Source organism: Phyllobates terribilis, unplaced genomic scaffold (genome assembly GCF_046119375.1).
Source record: "Phyllobates terribilis strain yellow unplaced genomic scaffold, ASM4611937v1 Scaffold_61__1_contigs__length_8056638, whole genome shotgun sequence".
NCBI lineage: Eukaryota > Metazoa > Chordata > Amphibia > Anura > Dendrobatidae > Phyllobates > Phyllobates terribilis.
The window spans coordinates 1911691-1934239 of NW_027362821.1; the positions used below are offsets into that span (position 1 = coordinate 1911691).

The 22549-nt window shown below is 41.7% G+C and overlaps 1 protein-coding gene across 1 annotated transcript; it reads right to left on the minus strand.

Moving 5' to 3' along the window:
- Positions 1-2181: 2181 nt before the first annotated feature.
- On the minus strand, positions 2182-22288 carry LOC141192430 (uncharacterized). Its single transcript, XM_073661953.1, has 7 exons — positions 22203-22288; positions 13705-13844; positions 13397-13576; positions 13190-13313; positions 13014-13111; positions 12727-12817; positions 2182-9379 (listed from the first exon to the last, which is right to left on the minus strand). Exons 2-7 carry the CDS (start codon positions 13771-13773, stop codon positions 7887-7889), a joined length of 2055 nt encoding a protein of 684 aa, XP_073518054.1. The 5' UTR covers positions 13774-13844; positions 22203-22288; the 3' UTR covers positions 2182-7886.
- Between the last annotated feature and the right edge of the window lie 261 nt (positions 22289-22549).

Here is a 22549-nt window from a genome sequence, read left to right on the forward strand (position 1 = left end):
AAATAAGATCAATTCTTCACCTGCTGATTAGTTTAATTCTGCCTTCCAAAGATCGTAGTAAGGCTCTGCTCACATTTATCCTGCTTTCTGAGGGCTTACACCAGGGCTTCTGTGTAAATCTCTGAAATACATGATTCAGACAGAACCCCTTGCGGAAGACTCCCTGTAATGAGGCAGATGGAGGCACCGTGGACGCCGTCCGGCCTGTGATCCCACGGTGTCACTCTTTTAATTAGATGTGCATAAAAATGCCAGTAGCCACACTTTTGTGAACCTCTGAAAAAAAGGACACCGCTAAACAGAGGCCAGAGTAACTCTGCTGCTTCATTATAGTGAATGGATCCCTCGGGGTAGGTTTAGGGTTGTGTTAGGTTTGGAATTTTTTCAATAGCAAAGAAAAAAAAATGACGACGATATGGCGATTAGTGTTGAGTGTAAGTGCTCGCTACTTGAGTTTGGATCGGGTGCTTGGGTATGCTCTGAGTATCGAGGGTGCTCGGGTGACATGCTCGAGTCTCTGCCCCGCATGTTTCGTGGCTGTTATACAGCCAAAAATAACACGAGGGGATTGCTTGCCATACACGAGCAATCCCCACATGTTTTTTTTTGGGTGTCTAACAACCGTGAAACATGCGAGCGGGGACTCGAGCATGTCACTTGAGCACCTGCGATACTTGGTGCATACCCAAGCACCCGATCCAAACTCAAGTAGCGAGCACTTACACTCAACACTAATACTTGGTGCACACCTGAGTACCCGATGCAAACTCAAGTAGCAAGCACTTGCGCTGAAGACTAATGACATTCAATATGATGACCTAATGTTATCAAAATTCTGTGTTGTACGTCTGGGTTCAAAACTTTCACTATACCCATTGATAAAATCCTTGAAGGGTGTAGTTTCCAAAATGGGGTCACTTGTGGGGGGGTTTCCATTGTTTAGGCACATCAGAGGTTCTCCAAACACGACATGCCGTCCGCTCTCGATTCCAGACAATTTTGCGTTCATAAAGTCACACAGCGCTCCTTCCGTTCTGAACCCTGTCGTGTGTCCAAACAGTGTTTTTTCCCCACATTTGTGGTATTGGCGTACTCAGAAGAAACTGCACAACAGTTTTTGGGGTCCATTTTCTCCTCTTTCCCTTGTGAAAATAAAAAATTTGGGGCTAAATGATCATTTTTGTGGAAAAAGTTTTATTTGTTTATTTTCACGGCTCTACGTTACAAACTTCTGAGAAGCACCTGGGGGTTCAGCATGCTCACCATACATCTAGATAAGTTCCTTGAGGGGTCTAGTTTCCATAATGGTGCCACTTGTGGGGGGGTTTCCACTATTTAGGCAAATCAGGGGCTCTCCAAACGCAACAAGGAGTCCGCTAATTATTCATGCAAATTTTACATTCAAAAAGCCAAATGGCGCTCCTTCCCTTCCGAGCCCTGCCGTGCGCCCAAAAAGTGGTTTCCCCCCACATATGGGGTATCGATGTGCTCAAGAGAAATTGCACAAATTTTGTGGTCCATTTTTTCCTGTTACCCTTGCGAAAATATAAAAAATTGGGTCTATTTTCTGTCATAAAGGTTCCTCAAAGTCACGTCGAATGTGATGTGGTCCCTAAGAAAAATGGTTTTGTAAATTATGTTGGAAAAATGGGAAATCGCTGGTCAACTTTTAACCCTTATAACTTATTAACAAAAAAAAATTTTGGTTCAAAAATTGTGCTGATGTAAAGTAGACATGTGGGAAATGTTATTTATTAACTATTTTGTGTGACATATCTCTCTGATTTAAGGGCATGAAAATTCAAATTTCTGATTTTTTCACAAAGTAATTGAAGTCACATCGAAGAAATTTTAACACGATCATGAAGTACAATATGTCATGAAAAAATAATCTCAGAATCAGGGGGATCCGTTGAAGCGTTCCAGAGTAATTACATAATAAAGTGACAGCGGTCAGAATTGTAAAAATTGGCCTGGTCATTAACGAGCAAACCACATTCGGGGGTAAAGGTGTTAACACAACAAAAATTTAACAGAGCAAATAATATATATCACATCAAAGGAAAGTATCTACATATCAGACAATTGTCTAGTACCAATAAGATGGTGACATATCTATGCTAGGATATGAATGGCAGACCATTTGGGAATAATCAGAAACACCAAACATGAGTTCGGTCATAAACCTTTATTTCACAAGCAATTGGTTACATGGTGGCACTGCAGAAGCGGGTGCCCACACTACATAAAATACAGTGATTGTATAATACACAGTTATATATGTACATTAGGTGATATCCAGAAGTCTATTGATCCTATCCTGAACATTATTGGAGAGTTTGGTGAATGGTCAGGACTGTCCATTAATCGGGATAAGTCGGTTATTCTACCATTTGATGATATCCCTAATTCGAGCATATTAGAACATACACGAACACAAACGGTTGAGAAATTCTAATAAGGAGTATAAATATCACAAGAAGATCTCCGGATTACATTGCACTGATTCTATATCTTCTTCTGGAAAAGTTTAAGGGTATGTGCACACGATGCAGAAATGAAGCAGAAAATTTCTGCATCATTTCTGCATCTCCCTGGCAGAAAAAACGCATGCAGATTGTGCATGCGTTTTTCCTGCGGAATACATGCGGATTCACATGCGTTTCCACATGTGTTTCCGCATGTGGATTGACAAGCGCTTTCCAGGCGATTTTAGCATCACTTGGAAAGTGCTTGACAACTAGGTCACACTATATAAATCCATTCAAACAGCATGGATTTATATAGTGTGACCCGAGAGAATGCTAAAAATAAAAAATAAATGTATACTTTACCCTCTGATGGCCCGCGCTGTCCTGCTCACTCCGTTCTCCCGGCTGCCGGCAACTTTGAATTGAAAGACCTGCCGACGTCAGCGTCACGTGACCCGTCACATGACTCTGACGTCAGCGCAGGTCCTTCAACTCACTGCAAGTGCTGGGAACCAAGCAGGAGCGCTGCGCGGGCCGACAGATGGTAAGTATATATATATTTTTTATTTTATTCTTGTTTTACAGCTTTTTTAATGGTACCTGGGTGTGGATGAGACTCTCCTCTCCTCTACACCCGGGTACCATCCGCACATTAGAACGCACCAATTACGCAAGTACAGATGCAGTCTTGCGGAATTGGCGCAAGTCAATGGCGGCGAAAATGCCGCGTTTACGCAAAATTAATTGCACAGCACATGCTTCCCTTCTACCATGCGTTTTTCATGCGTTTAAGCGGCGTTTACGCAACTGCAAAAACGCCGCGGAAACGCATTAAATACGCATCGTGTGAACTCAGCCTAACCCATTTCCAAACTTGTGTTTAATAGTACGCACAAGGTAGTGACCCCCGGTTCAGCACAGGCTCCGGCCTTGAGCCCGCACTGAACCAGGCACATGTCAGCTGATTTATACAGCTGACGTGCCTGACGTGCCCACAACAGCCGCGGGTAGAATCATGGCTGTCAACTAGTTAAATGCCGCTGTCAATCTCTGACACCGGCATTTAACTCGCACTTCCGGGAAGCGTGTTGTTAGCGCTGCCCATCAGTGACCCCGTCACATTATTGCGGGTCACCGATGGGTTGGCATGAAAACCCGGGGTCTTCAGGAGACCCCTGTGGTTGTCATTTCTAGATTGCTATGAGCGCTGCCCAGTGGTCGGTGCTCATAGCAAGAGAGCATTTCTGCTGCATACAGGAGACTATTGAAGAAAGCAAAACGTGTAAAAAAAAATGTTTTTAAAAATATTAAAAAAATATATAAATGTTTAAATCTACCCCCTTTCGCCCCATTCAAAATAAAATAATAAAAAAAATACATACATATATTTGGTTACACTGTGTTCAGAATCGCCCGATCTATCAATATAAAAAAATAATTAATCCGATCGGTAAACGGCGTAACGAGAAAAAAATTCTAAACGCCAGAATTACGTTTTTTTGGTCGCCGCAACATTGCAATAAAATGCAATAACGGGCGATCAAAACATCGGATCTACCCCAAAATAGTATCAATAAAAACCAGCAGTTCAGCACGCAAAAACTAAGCCCTCACCCGGCCCCAGATCCCAAAAAGTGGAGACGCTACGGGTCTCGGAAAATGGCGCCTTTTTTTTTATTATTATTTATTTATTTTTAGCAAACTTTGGATTTTTTTCACCACTTAAATAAAAAAGAACCTGTACATGTTTGGTGTCTACGAACTAGTAATGACCTGGAGAATAATAATGGCAGGTCAGTTTTAGCATTCAGTGAACGTGGTAAAAAAAAAGAAAAACAACTGTGGAATTGCACTTTTTTTGCAATTTCACCACACTTGGATTTTTTTTTCCCGTTTACCAGTACACGATATGGTAAAACCAATGGCGTTATTCAAAAGTACAACTCGTCCCCCCAAAAAAAGCCCTCACATGGCCATACTGCCCGAAACATAAGAAATTTATGGCTCTGGGAACAAGGTGGGCAAAAAACAAAAATGCAAAAACAGAAAATCCCAAGGTCATTAAGGGGTTAAAGAGAAAATCAATGCGTAGTGGAGATTACCATTATCGGCTGTAGGAAAAGGGAACTTATTAAAAATGATATTGATGCCCCAGCTCTTATACATTCTGCATAATGCCCCTATTTGGATCCATAATTCCCATTTTCAGAAAATTCATAGCAAGTTTCATTGTCTTATCTTTAAAAAGAAATCGGCTAGGATAAAATGTGAATATCCTCAAAGTGATGAGGAATCTGGTGGATTGGCGAATCCTAATGCACTAATATATTATATTGCAACATTTGGGTGGGTGGCATAGCGCTGCAAACCCAAATAGTATTAAGGGGTTAATTACCTCAGGACACCGTGGAATATTCCTATTCATATAGATAAACTGAATGACCTCACACACAAGAAATCACTATACCCTACACTTGCTCTACTCTACAAGGTCTGGGATAGGGGTAAAGATATAATGGAAATAGGAGACTGCAATGAATATACACCTATATGGTTTAATAATAAATATGCAGAGTTCTATAAATTAGAGGGATTTCGAAGTTGGGTGGATAAAGGAATATATACGATATAAAACATATTGTGTGAAGGGATACGATACTTAAGTCCTTTGATGAATTAAAGAGGGAATTTGTGTTGACAAATAAACAATTCTATGAATATCTACAGTCATGGCCAAAAGTATTGAGAATGAGACAAATAGTAATTTTTCCAAAGTTTACTGCTTCATTTTTTGTAATGGCAATTTGCATATACTCCTGAATGTCAAAGAGTGATCAGCTTAACAGCAATTACTGTACTTGCAAAGTCAATATTTGCCCAGAAAATGAACTTTAACCCCCAAAACACATTTCAACATCATTGCAGTCCTGCCTTAAAAGGAGCAGCTAACATCGTTTTAGGGATTGATCCATTAACACAGGTGTGGGTGTTGATGAGGACAGGGCTGGCGATCAATCAGTCATGATTAAGTAAGAATGACATCACTGGACACTTTAAAAGGAGGCTGGTTCTTGGTATCATTGTTTCTCTTCAGTTAACCATGGTTATCTCTAAAGAAACACGTGCAGCCATCATTGCACTGCACAAAAATGGCCTAACAGGGAAGAGTATCGCCGCTACAAAGATTGCACCTCAGTCAACAATCTATCGCATCATCAAGAACTTCAAGGAGAGAGCTTGTTGTCAAAAGGCTCCAGGGCGCCCAAGAAAGACCAGCAAGCGCCAGGACCGTATCTTAAAACTGTTTCAGCTGCAGGATCGGACTACCAGCAGTGCCGAGCTTGCTCAGGAATGGCAGCAGGCTTGTGTGAGTGCTTCTGCACGCACTGTGAGGCGGAGACTGTTTGAGCAAGGGCTGGTTTCAAGGAGGGCAGCAAAGAAGCCACTTCTCTCCAGAAAAAACATCAGGGACCGACTGATATTCTGCAAAAGGTACAGGGAGTGGACTACTGAGGACTGGGGCAAAGTCATTTTCTCTGATGAATCCCCTTTTCGATTGTTTGGGACATCTGGAAAACAGCTTATTCGGAGAAGAAGAGGTGAGCGCTACCACCAGTCTTGTCTCATGCCAACTGTAAAGCATCCTGAAACCATTCATGTGTGGGGTTGCTTCTCAGCCAAGGGAATCGGCTCACTCACAGTCTTGCCTAAAAACACAGCCATGAATAAAGAATGGTACCAGAATGTCCTCCAAGAGCAACTTCTCCCAACCGTCCAAGAGCAGTTTGGCGCCCAACAATGCCTTTTCCAGCATGATGGAGCACCTTGCCATAAAGCAAAGGTGATAACTAAATGGCTCATGGAACAAAACATAGAGATTTTGGGTCCATGGCCTGGAAACTCCCCAGATCTTAATCCCATTGAGAACTTGTGGTCAATCATCAAGAGACGGGTGGACAAACAAAAACCAACAAATTCTGGCAAAATGCAAGCATTGATTATGCAAGAATGGACTGCTATCAGTCAGGATTTGGTCCAAAAGTTGATTGAGAGCATGCCAGGGAGAATTACAGAGGTCTTGAAGAAGAAGGGGCAACACTGCAAATATTGACTTGCTGCATTAACTCATTCTGTCAATATAACCTATCGGTACTCATAATATGATTGCAATTATATTTCTGTATGTGATATAAACATCAGACAAACACTAATAAAAACCAGAGGCCAGCAGATCATGTGAAAATATAATTTTGGTGTCATTCTCAAAACTTTTGGCCATGACTGTACAGTTTCGGCATTCATTTAATGCACAATCAAGATGGACTCCCTTTTGGGTAGAAAATAATACTTTTGTTAAGTTGGTATTAGAGAAGGGAAATACTAAGGGTCGTATTTCTGATATTTACTGAATCCTTCTTGATAATTATTTAAAAATATTTCCTTCTCCAGCTAGACAAAAATGGATGGAGATATAGGTCCAATTTCTGAGGATCAATGGAGAGCGGTATTAGAACTGGTACCCCAATTATCTTTACATGAGGCTCAGAGATTCTCCCAGATCATATTAATACATAGGAAATATAAGACGCCTAGATTCCTATGTAACATAGGATATCGGACTGCTGCTGAATGTCCAAGATGTAAAATGGATGCTGCGGGCCTATTACATCCGCTATGGGAATGCCGGGAGTTAGGTAAATACTGGGAAGGAGTTCTGTCTATTATAAAGAGGGTATATAAAATAGATATTCAACCAGACCAAAAAATGCCTATTAGGTATATTAGAGGATGATGTGGAATTTCACCCAATTTCAATAGGGATTTCACGTATTTTATTTCAAGCTAGGAAACATTGCATCCAAATGGATTAACCCCTCGCCTCCAGAAATTAGTGAACTCAAAAATAGGATAAATAAATATTATCAGATTAGAAAAAGGGGTATATAAAAAACAAAACTGAATTAATAAATTTGAGAAAATATAGGGCTTATGGTTGGATACACCTGGAATGCCATCAAGGGGGTTATTGTTGGAGAGACAATTTGACTTATAGGGGAAGGGGGGTATTGGCGAGGTCTAATGTTTCATTCTAATGTGTATTGGAATTCCTTAACATGTGGTATGGGTAATATAGCACACCTATATGTGTATAGGATTATAATGTTTATTACAATATTATGGTTATATAAGAGATTTCAAGAATGTGGAATGTTAATTGTAAGATATAGTAACTGCAAGTTATTAGACGGTAATGGGCAAGCTGAAAGGATATATAGGAGAGATGCATGTATGTCATCCCTATGGTATGTTATTTTTTATTGTATGTACTAGTTTCTTGTTTTGTAAAAAAAAAACTAATGAAGAAAATTTCAATAAAAATATATTGGATTAAAAAAAAGATTAGAAAAAAGGCTTCTACCCTGTGTGAGTTCTCTGGTGCTTAACCAAAGCTGATTTCTGGTTAAAACATTTCCAACATTCTGAACAGGAAAAGGGCTTCTCCCCTGTGTGAGTTCTCTGGTGATTAACCAAAACTGATTTTTTGTTAAAACATTTCCCACATTCTGAACAGGAAAAGGGCTTCTCCCCTGTGTGGGTTCTCTTGTGACTATCAAGAATCATTTTACAATTAAAACATTTCCCACATTCTGAACAAGAAAAGGGCTTCTCCCCTGTGTGGGTTCTCTGGTGCTTAATCAAACCTGATTTCTGGTTAAAACATTTCCCACATTCTAAACAGGAAAAAGGCTTATCCCCTGTGTGAGTTCTCTGGTGGCTATCAAGAATTATTTTACAATTAAAACATTTCCCACATTCTGAACAAGAAAAAGGCTTCTCCCCTGTATGGATTCTCTGGTGCTTAATCAAACCTGATTTCTGGCTAAAACATTTCCCACATTCTGAACAGGAAAAGGGCTTCTCCCCTGTGTGGGTTCTCTGGTGGTTATCAAGATGCGCTTTCTGGTTAAAACATTTCTCACATTCTGAGCAACAAAAAGGCTTCTCCCCTGTGTGGGTTCTCTGGTGGTTATCAAGATGCGCTTTCTGGTTAAAACATTTCCCACATTCTGAACATGAAAAAGGCTTCTCCCCTGTGTGGGTTCTTTGGTGATTAACATAAAATGATTTCTGGTTAAAACATTTCCCACATTCGGAACAGGAAAAGGGCTTCTCCCCTGTGTGAATTCTCTGGTGCTTAATCAAACATGATTTATGGTTAAAACATTTCCCACATTCTGAACAGGAAAAGGGCTTCTCCCGTGTGTGGATTCTCTGGTGATTAACAAAAACTGATTTCTGGTTAAAACATTTCCCACATTCTGAACAGGAAAAGGGCTTCTCCCCTGTGTGGGTTCTCTGGTGTATAATCAAACCTGATTTCTGGTTAAAACATTTCCCACATTCTGAACATGAAAAAGGCTTTTCCCCTGTGTGAGTTCTTTGGTGGATATCAAGATTCGCTTTCCGGTTAAAACATTTCCCACATTCTGAACATGAAAAAGGCTTCTCCCCTTTGTGAGTTCTCTGGTGATTAACGAAAACTGATTTCTGATTAAAATATTTTCCACATTTGGAACTAAAAAATCTATTGTCCGCTGTGTGTATTTTTTGATGTTTAAGAATAGACTTTCCGAGGGTAAAACTATTTCCATTTTCTGAACGTGAAAATGATTTCTTTGCTTTAGGAGCAGTTAGTTTTTTAATGCTTATTTTATTTTGATTTTCCTTAGTAGTCGGTAATGAATCAGAAGATAGGACCTGTTTCTTAGGATCAGATGATTGATGTTTACTGTGAAGGGATGATGGTATATCTGGAGTAATGGCATTCACTTCAATTGTATCCTGTGGGATCTCAAGATCATCAGATTTAAAAATCTCCTGTCCCTCCGATCTCCTGGTACAATCATCTGCCAAGAAAAAAAAACAATTATTAATTTTGATTAAAATATCCTTGAAATTTATATTTTTGAACATTTCTATTTAAAATGTCTAAACAAACACATCCCTGGGCTACATGCTAGTCCAGGGAAATGAAGAGATATATGCTCAAGTTTAAAAATCTATTTTATTAGACACAAATCGAAAAAATAGAGGAATATTTTAAATATTTTAAATTTTCCTCTATTTTTTAGATTTGTGTCTATTAAAATAGATTTTTAAACTTGAGCATATATCTCTTCATTTTCCTGGACTAGCATGTAGCCCAGGGATGTGTTTGTTTAGATTGATTTAGAAGTGGTATGCAATCTTTATTTATTTTTCTATGGGATTCTTGTGTTAATTGTACTTAAAATGCCTGTAGGAATGGCAAGTTATTGACAGAATGACCGTTCACAGTCTAATAGAAAACCTCATAGGATGAACCAGTAGAGCGTGGTGTCCAACTGTTTGTTCATTCTCCCTCTAAATATGGAATAAAAAGCCACCAAACAATGTTATGTAGGCAAAAATAATACCAATAAAAACTTCTACTCATCTCACAAAAAAAGAAGCCCCCACTCAGGTCCATCATCTGTCAATGGAAAAACAGAGGTTTCCACATTATTAGTGGCTCAAAGGCTCTTGAAAAACAACATGGCTTCCATAAACCAATCCAGCAATATCCGCTCTCCCAAAGTCAGATCTCCCCCTCGCTTCTTAGCCTTGCAGTGCGCCCAAACCACATTTAGCATCCATGTATATGACATTACTATAGTGAGAAGAACCCACTTAATTTACGGTGTATGTCTCCTGGAGCACAATCTGGGCACTATGTGTTGGGTAATAAAATGGCATATTTGCAATTTTCACTCTCCAACATCCACTGCGTGCTAATTTCCGGAAAGTGACTGTGTAGTCAAAATAGTCACTACTCCTATAGATTATTTCACTGAGGGTTATAATTTCCAAAATGGAGTCACTTTATGGGGATTTCTACTGCTCTGGTTTTCTGCCATTTTGTTATATTAGGGCTTCTGCAAAAGGTGTTTCCCATCTCCTCTGGGACATCTACTTCTCCTGCTTTAACTTGTGTGACATCTGCTTTTGTCACTAGGCGCTGCCTTATTCATCCTGCAGGCAGCGCTGGTGATGGAGGAGACATCTGAACCAGAAGCTCTGGGCGGTGCAGGCTCTGTCCACCACTAAGATAAGGGTGCCTGGGACCTGTAGTACCATTCAGTCTGGCAGTATGGGTGTATGTGCTGTCCAGCTGGAGTAATCTGCTCCCTGCTTCAGCCATTTGGAAAGCACCGCACCCTACTAAAGCTGGAAGCATATTGCCGGGAGCTGCCAGATACAGCCTTGTTCTCCTCTGATTCAGTCCTCTGTACTCAGCTCCCGGCTTGTGTATTTGTTTCTGTTGTGACCTCGGCCCGTTTACTGACTACTTTTGTGTCTTCTGATTTTGTATTTTCTCTATCCTCTTGGTTCTGATCCGGATACCTGACTATTCTTCTTCCCATCTATTTCCACAGAACAGCAGGTAACACTGTGGCCCAAACCTAGGGGTCTCTGTGTTAGTCCAGATCTATGTAGAGGGTTAAAGGGTGATGAGCAAAATAATTTGTGAAATCTATAAACGGGGTAGATAAGGCAAGCCTGTTCATGGTAGCCATCTTTGGGGCTTCCAGGTGACCATAAACAGCGCCCCAAATACATTGTGTCTGCGAACTATTCCAGCAAAATCTGCATTCCTAATAGCTAAATGTCGCTCCTTCCCTTTTTAACCTGCCATGTGCCCAGACAGTAGTGTACAAGCGTATATAGGGTATTGTCAGATTCAAGAGAAGTTGGAAAATAATTTGTAAGGTCCATTTGTTTCCTATTATCCTTTGTGAAGAATTCCAAAGTTATCACCATATAAAGTGACAAACGTCAGATTTGAAAAATGGGGCCTGATTAGGAACGCAGAACTGGCTGCAAGAAGGGGTTAAATCAGAGGATTACTGAAGTCAAAAACTTTGTCTACAGACAATAAAACATCTACTGAAATTATCAAACTCAACAGTCTTCATCAGAGAAAAACGAGTAACTAGTGGTGAAACCTCTCTGGGGTAATTGGAGTATGGGGCTCGGTGGCTCTTGGGAATCTAAACTATCGTAAGGGACAATATTTTCTGTCAGATGAGTGCCAAGAAGAAATATTACACATTTAAGGTGAACTTTTTATAATAGTGCAGAGCTGAGGCGTCTTAAATTTAGATCTCAGGCATTTGGAAGAGGCAATGGAGATATTTTTGAAAGACTACCAGGGAGTTACAGAGTCACATAAGTGGGGTATGCCGATCCAACGACAATGAAACTATCATACAGAATGAACTTGTAAAAAAAAGAAAGAATATACAGACATGTAACATCCCCAACAACAACGTATGTATGAAGGGAGAAATCCAACACTAAACTGGAGTTGCACTCATTTATGGTGGACCATTTGGCTCGAACAAGCCGGAACCCCGAACACGAACCTGAATTTGAAATGCCGAACAAATTCGCTCAATACTATTTATGACGTGGAGTGAATCTATGAAACCAGGGCTCGAGCCATGCCAACACATCTCCTGCAGGCGTGAATAAATGTATATTACAGCCATCAGCCACGCACAGCTTAGAGATATATCATGGCACAGGTGTAATGTTTTCTGTATAGTTTATCACAATCTGGTTTGAAGTTAGTTGGTTTAAAAAGAAATTGAAAAGTCAAAATAAAGGGAAACTCTGTTGTTATTGTACAGAAATTCACACTTGGCCTCACTGCACATTTAATGTTGTCAATAATAAAAGGGAGGTTTGGTCATAAAGACTGGACCTGGTCTTGTAGGGACCATATGAGCACATTCAGGAGCACAGAAGGGAGAGAAGGTAGATTCATCCAATAAGATATCAGGGTTCTAGGAAGCCAACAGCATCATTACCCTCCGCTTTCTCTTACAGGCTCATCATAATACTTTTCTTCAAGTGATTTTCTCACTTGTCAGCACATTCTACGTACGCTATCATTTGACTTTGTAGTTTACAGATCTAGGCAGGTAAGAATCAGCGTCTCCTAATCCCAAGGGGTGGGTGGATCCTCCAGGTTGTAAGTTCTATAGAAAAGGGCTTTCACAATTACACAAAGTAATTTGAATATTTTCGGACGGAGGAGAATGTTATGCTCTAGCGGCAAAATGGTGATCACACGATTGTGATACAGCCGGACTACACCACCGATAAAGCAGCCACAGCTGGTGACTGAGAAGAATCTGTGACTTCTCTGCATTTAGTGGTTACTACTCACCTGGGTGGTCATATGTAGGAATCTCCTCTTTACACCGCTCATCACCCCTCACATATGTCTCTGTAGTATTAATATGGGTCAGATCTTCACCCTGAAACAAATATTATAAAAGTCAGAGACAGATGGAGAAGTCCCATCTATGATCGGCTCTAATCCTGCCATCTCCACCGTTCTCATTACACAAATATAAAACATAATAATGGTGGATAAAACAAGACTGAGCACAAGACCTTCACAGCTGTCTGCACATCATAGGAGAGATCACATGACACCTTCTCTCCATCTACCTGATGATCCTGAGGAACATTGGGATCTTCTTGTTTACAGTCCTGTGGAAGAAGAGGACGGGGACATCTCTCTGATGTTGTCCTCTTACTGGATAGATCTGGAGGAAACACATACAGGGACTGGATTCATTCTTTACATACAGTAAAGGCCATGTGTATTTAGTCCTCTCTATTACCTGGTGATGTGAGGGACTGGGGAACCTCCATCATGACGTCCTTGTACAGATCTTTATGTCCTTCTAAATACTCCCACTCCTCCATGGAGAAATAGACGGCGACATCCTGACACCTTATAGGAACCTGAAACATACAATGATACCGTCATCCCCCCGATCTCTTCATAGCGTTACTGTATAATGTCCCAGCATTCCCAGCAGTGTCACCTCTCCAGTCAGCAGCTCAATCATCTTGTAGATGAGTTCTAGGATCTTCTGGTCATTGATGTCCTCATGTATCAGGGGGTGAGGTGGAGGCCCCATGATTGGGCTCAGGGGTCTTCCCCATCCCTCAGACACAGCGTCCTGACAGTGCCCACTAGAGGTCTTCTTCACTACTGTGTAATCCTGTTATGGAGAGACACTTTAATAAATATCACTACAGACATTTCCAGAGTCCTCACCTCTCCAGTTCTGTCCATCTGTTATTCCCATAGATAAGAATGATGTAATGTGACGTCATCAGAATCTCTCACCTCTCCAGTAAGCCGGTAGAGGATCTCTAGGGTGAGGTGTAATATCCTCTCCACCATCTTGTCCATCATTTTCCTGGATAAATCAGGACAATTTTCATATATAGACGACCTTCACTGAGAGGATCCGGTATTTTAAAGATCTGAATGAGAAAAAGATAAGCTGATGGATAAAACCATTTTTCTGCAAACGATGATGCGGAATCCAAAATGTACCACGAGTACCCTTCATCCCTTAATCTGGTGTTCAGGTCTATTGCCTGTATATTAAAATATGTGACATTCGAGCAGTACCTTCTCAACAGTAAAAATTGGCCCTTGGGTTTTCCTCTATTTATGGGGATGGGGATGGTGGTTATCCCACTTCAATAGTTTATTAGTGCTTGAAGGTTTATGGTAGATGAGTGTCCCTAGGGTCCCATTACAATCTTTCTTGATAAGCACATACAGGAAAGGCAACTGGTAATAATTGGTGTTGGTCTGCTCCTTTAAACAAAATGTACTTTTCAGGTTATCCCCCCAGTACCCTCACTTATCTTCCCTTCTTTTGAGGCCCACACAGTCAGACTCTACTGGCCCTTCTCCCTGCGAGTGGTGGTTGTGTATCGCCCTCCGGGCCCCTCCCGTCAGTTTGTGGATCACTTTGCCACTTGGCTTTCAAACTTTCTATCCTATGACATCCCCACCCTCATCATGGGAGACTTTAACATCCCAATAGGCGATTCCCTCTCCCCATCTGCCGCTCATCTTTTATCGCTAACTTCCTCCTTCGGCCTTTCACAGCTTACTAATTCTCCTACACATGAAGATGGAAATACTCTTTGACCTGATCTTCGCCCGACTCTGTTCGATACATGACTTTACTAACTCTCCTCTTCTGCTCTCTGATCACAACCTTCTTTCATTCTCTGTCAAGAACTGTCACCCTGCTAAAGACACCCCCACTTTCCACACTTATAGAAATATACATGACATCAACACCCAGAAATTTATGAAAACGTTGCAATCATCTTTGGCCTCAATCTCCTCCCTCTCATGCCCTGACTCTGCACTGAAGCATTACAACGAAACATTGCAATGCGCCCTGGATGAAGGAGCACCTCCTACACAGAGAACAACTCGGCACAGACGGCGAGAACCCTGGAACACGCTGCAAACAGCGGTGCGCCAGGTGTGCCGAACGGCTGTGGATAAAATCTAATGAGGCCGAAGATTTCCTCCATTATAAATTTCTGCTTAAAACCTATAACTCCGCCCTTCACCTCTCCAAACAAACTTATTTTAACAACCTCATCATCTCATGGTCCAATAATCCTAAACACCTGTTTGACACTTTTCACTCTCTCCTTAATCAAACAGCACAGGCCCCAACCACCGACCTCAGCACTGACGATCTAGCCAATTATTTCAAAGAATAAATTGACAATATATCCGACAGGAAATTTTCTGTCAATACCCAAATGTTATGCATGCTCCTTCCTCCCACACTGCATCTTGCTCATTTTTGGACATCGAACCAATCATGGAAGAAGAAGTGACAAGGCTCCTTGCTTCCTCTCACTCTACCACCTGCACCAGTGACCCTATTCCTTCACATCTCCTTCAGTCCCTTTCTCCAGCTGCCACCACTCATCTAACTAAAATATTCTACCTCTACCTCTCATCTTGGATTTTTCCCTCCTTTATTTAACCCCTTTACACCCGAGGGTGGTTTGCACATTAATGACCAGGCCAATTTTTACAATTCTGACCACTGTAACTTTGAGGGAATTACTCTGGAATGCTTCAACGGATTCCGCTGATTCTGAGATTGTTTTTTTGTGGCATATTGTACTTCATGATAGTCATAAAATTTCTTCGATATCACTTGCGTTTATTTGTGAAAAAAAACGGTAATTTGGCAAAAATTTTGAAAATTTCACAATTTTCAAAATTTTAATTTTTATGCCCTTAAATCAGAGAGATGTGTTACACAAAATAGTTAATAAATAGCATTTCCCACATGTCTACTTTACATCAGCACAATTTTGTAACAAAAAATGGACCCCAAAATTTGTTGTGCAATTTCCCCTGAGCACGCAGATTCCCCATATGTGAGGAAAAAACACTGTTTGGGCGCACAGCAGGGCTCGGAAGGGAAGGAGCGCCATTTGACTTTTTGAATGTAAAATTTGCTTGAATAATTAGTGGACGATATGTTACGTTTGGAGAGCCCCTGATGTGCCTAAACAGTGGAAACCCCCCACAAGTGACTCCAGTTTGGAAACTAGACCCCTTAGGGAACTTATCTAGATGTGTGGTGAACACCCTGAACCCCCAAGTGTTTTACTGAAGTTTATAACATTGCACCGTAAAAATAAAATAAAAATAAAATAAAATTTTCACACTTTTTAAACAAAAATGTTTTTCAGCCCCCAATTTTGCATTTTCATAAGGGTACCAGGAGAAATTGCACCATGCAGTTTGTCGTGCAATTTCTCCTGAGTAGGCAGATACCCCATATGTGGGGGATAACCACTGCTTGGGCATACGGCAGGGTTCAGAAGGGAAGGAGCGCCATTTGACTTTTTGAATGTAACATTTGCTTGAATAATTAGCGGACGCCATGTCGCGTTCTGGGAGACCCTGAAGTCTCTAAACAGTGGAAACCCCCACAAGTGACACCATTTTGGAAACTAGACCCCTCAGGGAACTTATTTAGATGTGTGGTGAACACCCTGAACCCCCAAGTGTTTTACTGAAGTTTATAACATGGAGCTGTGAAAATAAAAAAATCAAACTTTTTCCACAAAAATTATGTTTTAGCCCCATTTTTTTTATTTTCACAAGGGTAAGAGGATAAAATGGACCCCAAAAAACTGTTGTGCAATTTTTCCTGAGTACGCCAATACCCCATATGTGGGGTGTCACTGTGTGACTTTTTGAACGCAAAATTGGCTGGAATCGAGAGTGGATACCATGTCGCGTTTGGAGAGCCCCTGATGTGCCTAAATAGTGGAAACCCCCCACAAGTGACCCCATTTTGGAAACTACACCCCTCAAGGATTTTATCAAGTGGTATAGTGAACATTTATAACCCAGAGGTACGACACAGAATTTGATAACATTAGGTCATCATATTGAATAACTTGTCATTAGTCTTGAGTGCAAGTGCTCGCTATTTGAGTTTGCATTGGGTGCTTAGATATGCACCATGTATCGTGGGTGCTCGAGTGACATGCTCTAGTCCCCGCCCCGCATGTTTCACGGTTATTAAAAACACATGCGAGGATCGCTCGTGCATGGCAGGCAATCCCCGCAAGGTTTTTTTGGCTGTATAACAAATGCAAAACATTTGTGAAGGAGACTCGAGCATGTCACCCAAGCACCCGCTATAATCGGTGCATACCAGAGCAGCCGATGCAAACTCAAGTAGCGAGCATTTGCGCTCAACATTAGTCACCATATCGTCGTCATTTTTTTCCTTTACTTCTGAAATAATCCCAACCCTAACCTTAGCCCAACCATAACTCTAGCCCAACCCTTGCCCAACTCTAACCCTAGCCTAACCCAAACCTTAGCCTAACCTTAACCCTAGCCTTACCCTAGCCCAACCCTAACCCTAGCCCAACCCTAACCCTAGGCCAACCCAACCCTAGCCCAACCATAACCCTAGCCCAACCATAACCCTAGCCCAACCCCAACCCTAGCACAACCCTAACCCAACCCTAACCCTAGCCCAACCCCAACCCTAGCCCCACCCCAACCCTAACCCCAGCACAACCCTAACCCTAGCACAACCCTAACCCCAACCCCAACCCTAACCCCAGCACAACCCTAAAGTTTATTTTTTACGCCGTTCCTCGTGCGGTATAAGTGATTAGACGACTTTATTCTTCAGGTCGGTGCAATTACAGTGATACCAGATTCGTATCGGTTTTTTATGATTGACAGCTGTCACACACTAAAAGACGCATTTTATTGCAGACTAGTTTTTACATTGCCATATTTTTCCATATTTCAGCCGACAGAGTCATGTGATGGCTTGTTTTTTGCGGGACAAGTTGACGTTTTTATTGGTACCATTTTTGGGCATGTGACATTTTTTGATTGCTTTCTATTCTGATTTTTAGAAGGCAGAATGAACAAAGACCAACAATTCAGGAATTGTTTTTTTGAGTGTTTTTTTATGCCGTTCTGCGTGTGGTAAAACTGATAAGGTAGCTTTATTCTTTGGGTCAGTATGTTACAGCGGTACTACTTTTATATATTTTTTTATATTTTGGTGCTTTTACACAATAAAAACTATTTTATAGAAAAAAAGAATTGTTTTTGCATCTCTTTATTCTGAGAGCTATAACTTTTTTATTTTTCGGCCGTTGGAGCTGCATGGTGGCTTGTTTTTTGCGGGACAAGATGTCGTTTTCAGCAATACCATTTTTATTTACATTTGTCTTTTTGATCGCGTTTTATTCCATTTTTTGTTTGGCGGTATGATGATAAAGCATCGTTTTATGTTTCGTTTTTTATTTATTTTTTATATCGTGTTCACTAAAGGGGTTAACTAGCAGGGCAGTTTTATAAGCCAGGTAGTTCCGGACGCGGCGATACCAAATATGTGTACTTTTATTGTTTTTTGTGTTTTTTCATAAGATTATTTATTTATGGGTACAATATATATATTTTTTTTATTATTATTTTTCATTTTTTTTATATATATATTTTTTTTTTCACTTTCTGACATTTTTATTACTTATTCACATTATCTCACGTATGGGACTTTCACTTTTTGCAGCCTGATCGGCTGCATGGCATAGAAAGCAGCAGCTCCCCATGCCATGCAGCCTGTCAGCGCTGAACAGGGTGAAGTTACTTTGGTCGTGCACTGTGCATAACCAAAGCAACTTCTTGCCTCCTTGTGTCCCAGATGTTGTCTTGATGACGTCAGGTTACCATGGAAACATCCGGGACCGGACTCAGAAGCCGATGGACGCCGGCAGAGAAGGTAAATATCGCGCTTATCTCCTCTTGCCACCGGAATCCTGCGATCGATTTCGATCGCAGCATTTCGGGGGTTAATGTGCCGGGAGCGGTGCAGGACCGCTCCCTGCACATACAGTAGCACTGGGTGTCAGCTGTAACAATCAGCTGACACCCGGCGGCGATCTCGCCCGCACCGCTTGTGTGCGGGCGAAATCGCCAGGGCGTATTAATACGTATCAGGCCTATAAGGCCAAGGGATACGTACTAATACGCCCTGGGTCATAAAGGGGTTAAACACTCCAGCATACATCCATTACTTAAAAAACCATCCCTCGACCAGAACTGTGCTGCTAACTACAGACCTGTTTCCAATCTTCCCTTTACTTCTAAACTCCTGGAACGACTGGTCCACTCCTGTCTAATCCGCTATCTCTCAGATAACTCCCTTCTTGACCCTTTACAATCTGGTTTCCGCTCTTTACATTATACTGAAACTGCACTCACTAAAATCTCTAATGATCTACTAACAGCCAAATCTAATGGTCGCTACTCCCTGCTGATTCTCCTGGATCTCTCTGCAGCTTTCGACATTGTGGATCTACCTCTCTGACCGCTCCTTCACAGTGTCTTTTGCTGGCTCCTCTTCTTCTCCCCTTTCCATTATTGTCGGGGTTCCTCAAGGATCAGTCCTAGAGGCCCTTCTTTTCTCCTTATACACAGCTCCTATTGGACAAACAATCAGCAGATTCGGTTTTTAGTACCATCTCTATGCTGATGACACCCAATTATACACCTCTTCTCCGGACATCACCCCTGCATTAATACAAAATACCAGTAATTGTCTTTCCTCTGTCTCTAACACTATGTCCTCCCTCTGTCTAAAATTGAATCTGTCAAAAACTGAACTACTCGTATTTCCTCCCTCCACTAACCTATCTATGCCTGATATTGCCATCTCCGTTTGTGACTCTATCATTACTCGCGAGCAACAAGCCCGCTGTCTTGGGGTCATACTTGATTCAGATCTTTCCTTCACTCCTCACATCAAATCACTCACTCGCTCGTGTCATCTACACCTCAGAAACATCTCTAGAATCAGAACTTTTCTTACCTTTGACTCGGTAAAAACTCTTACTGTAGTTCTTATTCATTCTAGTCTGGACTATTGCAACTCTTTACTTATTGGTCTCCCTCTTTCTAAACTTTCCCCTCTCCAATCCGTCCTGAACGCAGCAGTCAGGGTCATATTCCTCACCAACCGACACAACGATGTCTCTTCCCTGTGCCAGTCATTGCACTGATTGCCCATCCAATACAGAGTTCAATATAAACTTATTGCTCTTACCCACAAAGCTATCCACGATTCAGCACCGCCCTACATCACCTCCCTCGTCTCAGTCTACCACCCGTGCCCTCCATTCTGCTAATGACTTAAAACTTAAATCCATAAAAACCCATTTATTTAGACTGGCCTATCACCTCAACACACTTATCTAACTGTCTCAGTTTGGCCCATATTAAAATTTTCTTCAAAATCCTGCTCATACCATCCATGCACTGAATAGCCTCTGCCTGTACTGTACACATACTGGCTGGGGACCAGTTCATGTAGTGTTATGTACTTACCCTATTTAGTATACTAAGGCTGTATTATACAATATATGTACATTTTACCTTTTGTGTCTCCCCTATTTCCTTATAGACTGTAAGCTTGTGAGCAGGGCCCTCACTCCTTTTAATATCTGAGTTATGCTTATTCTGGAAAGTCTGTATTGTCTGTATAAGTCCCCCCTAAAATTGTAAAGTGCTGTGGAGTATGTTGGCGCTATAAAAATAAAAATTATTATTATAATTAAAATCAGATGTAAATCTAAGGCCCACTATATTGATGTTGAGTTCCCCGACAAATGAAAAAGATTGTTCACTCGTCCCTGACCAGGTGATAAAAATGTAGTCAATATATTTGTACCATACCCCCACCTGATGAAGACGGCTTAGACCGTCGAAACGCGTTGTGGCAGTGGTATTGGAGGAAGAATAAAGGTCGGTTATCATCTAATAAATTGTCCAGTATTCCTTTGGCGCTCCCTGAGACCGCTGCACCATTGTTTACATAAGAAATATCTCCATACGGGATAAACAACTGAGGACCTGCGGTGACGTGGCATCTGGTCCAGCAGGATCGTGTGACCATCCGAGGAGCACGGAGTTGCGATGCAAACACCGATAGGACGGTACTACAAATAGAGAGAGGTGACCTGGAGCCTCATTAATAACACGCTTAATCTTGGTTGTGTAGACGTACACAACCATCACAGGTGAGTGCACTGGCACTTTTTAATTTATATAAATAGACCTGTGAGTCTACACATGCGCCCTTTCCCTTTTCTTTTTGCATACCCCAATATATGGATCACATCACTTATGATCATCCCTGAATATTGAGGATTCCTCCCACCAGTCCAGGGATAAGTTAGCATATGAGGGGGCACAGGGGCTCCCCATCGCAGTACCCCTAGCTGGTGGAAGTACTTCCTGTCAAATAGAAAGGAGTTATGAGTAAGAGTGAATTTTAGAAGATCCTCCATGAAGTCATTATGTCTGCTACACTCTATTGATCTCAATTTCAAGAAATGTCTTACTCCTTTGATACCATCCTCATGTGGTATATCACTGTACAAAGCCTCGCTATCTAGTAAGGCCTGCTCCCCTACATGCATGTATACATGCTCGAGGGTCTATATGTAGGGGAGCAGCCAAAGGAAAACCAATTCCAGAGGAATTATTCCAACTGCAGGACCTCAGGCGGTACTGGGGGAACATTATACTGTGTGGCGCATCATACATACTGCATAAGGGACATAATGGGGACTTTACACTGTGTGGGGCATCATACATCCTGCATAAGGGGCATAACGGGGGGCATTAAACTGTGTGGGGGGCATCATACATACTCCATAAGGGGCATAATGGGGGCATTACACTGTGTGGGGGCATCATATATACTGCATAAGGGGCATAATGGGGCCATTACACTGTGTGGGGGGCATCATACATCCTGCATAAGGGGCATAATGGGGGCATTAAACATCCTGTATAAGGGGCATAATGGGGGCATTACACTGCGTGGGGGCATCATACATACTGCATAAGGGGCATAATGGGGGCATTACACTGTGTGGGGGGCATCATACTTCCTGCATAAGGGGCATAATGGGGGCATTACACTGTGTGGGGGGCATCATACATCCTGCATAAGTGGCATAATGGGGGCATTACACTGTGGGGGGCATCATACATCCTGCATAAGGGGCATAATGAGGGCATTACACTACGTGGGGCCAGTAAAGGGGTCCTGTACTATGAGAACAATACGTTTCCTCCCTTCCTATCTCCATAGTTGGGTCGTATGCATCTATTACAGGAAACAGAACAAAAACCTTATGATTCTTATAAAGGGGGAACAGAAGATCCCAAAGGAGTCTCCGTGCTGAAGGGGTTAATGCCCCCTGCCCCAGTAATGGGGGGTCTCCACATACCTCCACCTGCTGAGCCGCCACCACATATATGGCTGCTCTGTGCACACAGGACCTGTGATGAGGTCAGAGGAGGGGAGGAGTCAGGGGTCACATGATCAGGGGCCTCAGTGGATGCAGGACTCTGCTGTGCTGGTTGTCATGGTGCTGGATGAGCTGAAGTTTATGTGTGGGGTCAGGAGACGAAGCTGAAGTTGGTTTCTTATTCGGGGCTGAAGTTGGTTTCTTATTCGGCAATTTCTTTTTTGCTGTTTTTTACAGGTTTAATTGCAAAAAATAGACAAATAAATGAAAAAAATATATATTGCAGCGAGGTGCCCTGATGTGAAAACGCTTAAAAGCAGCTACAA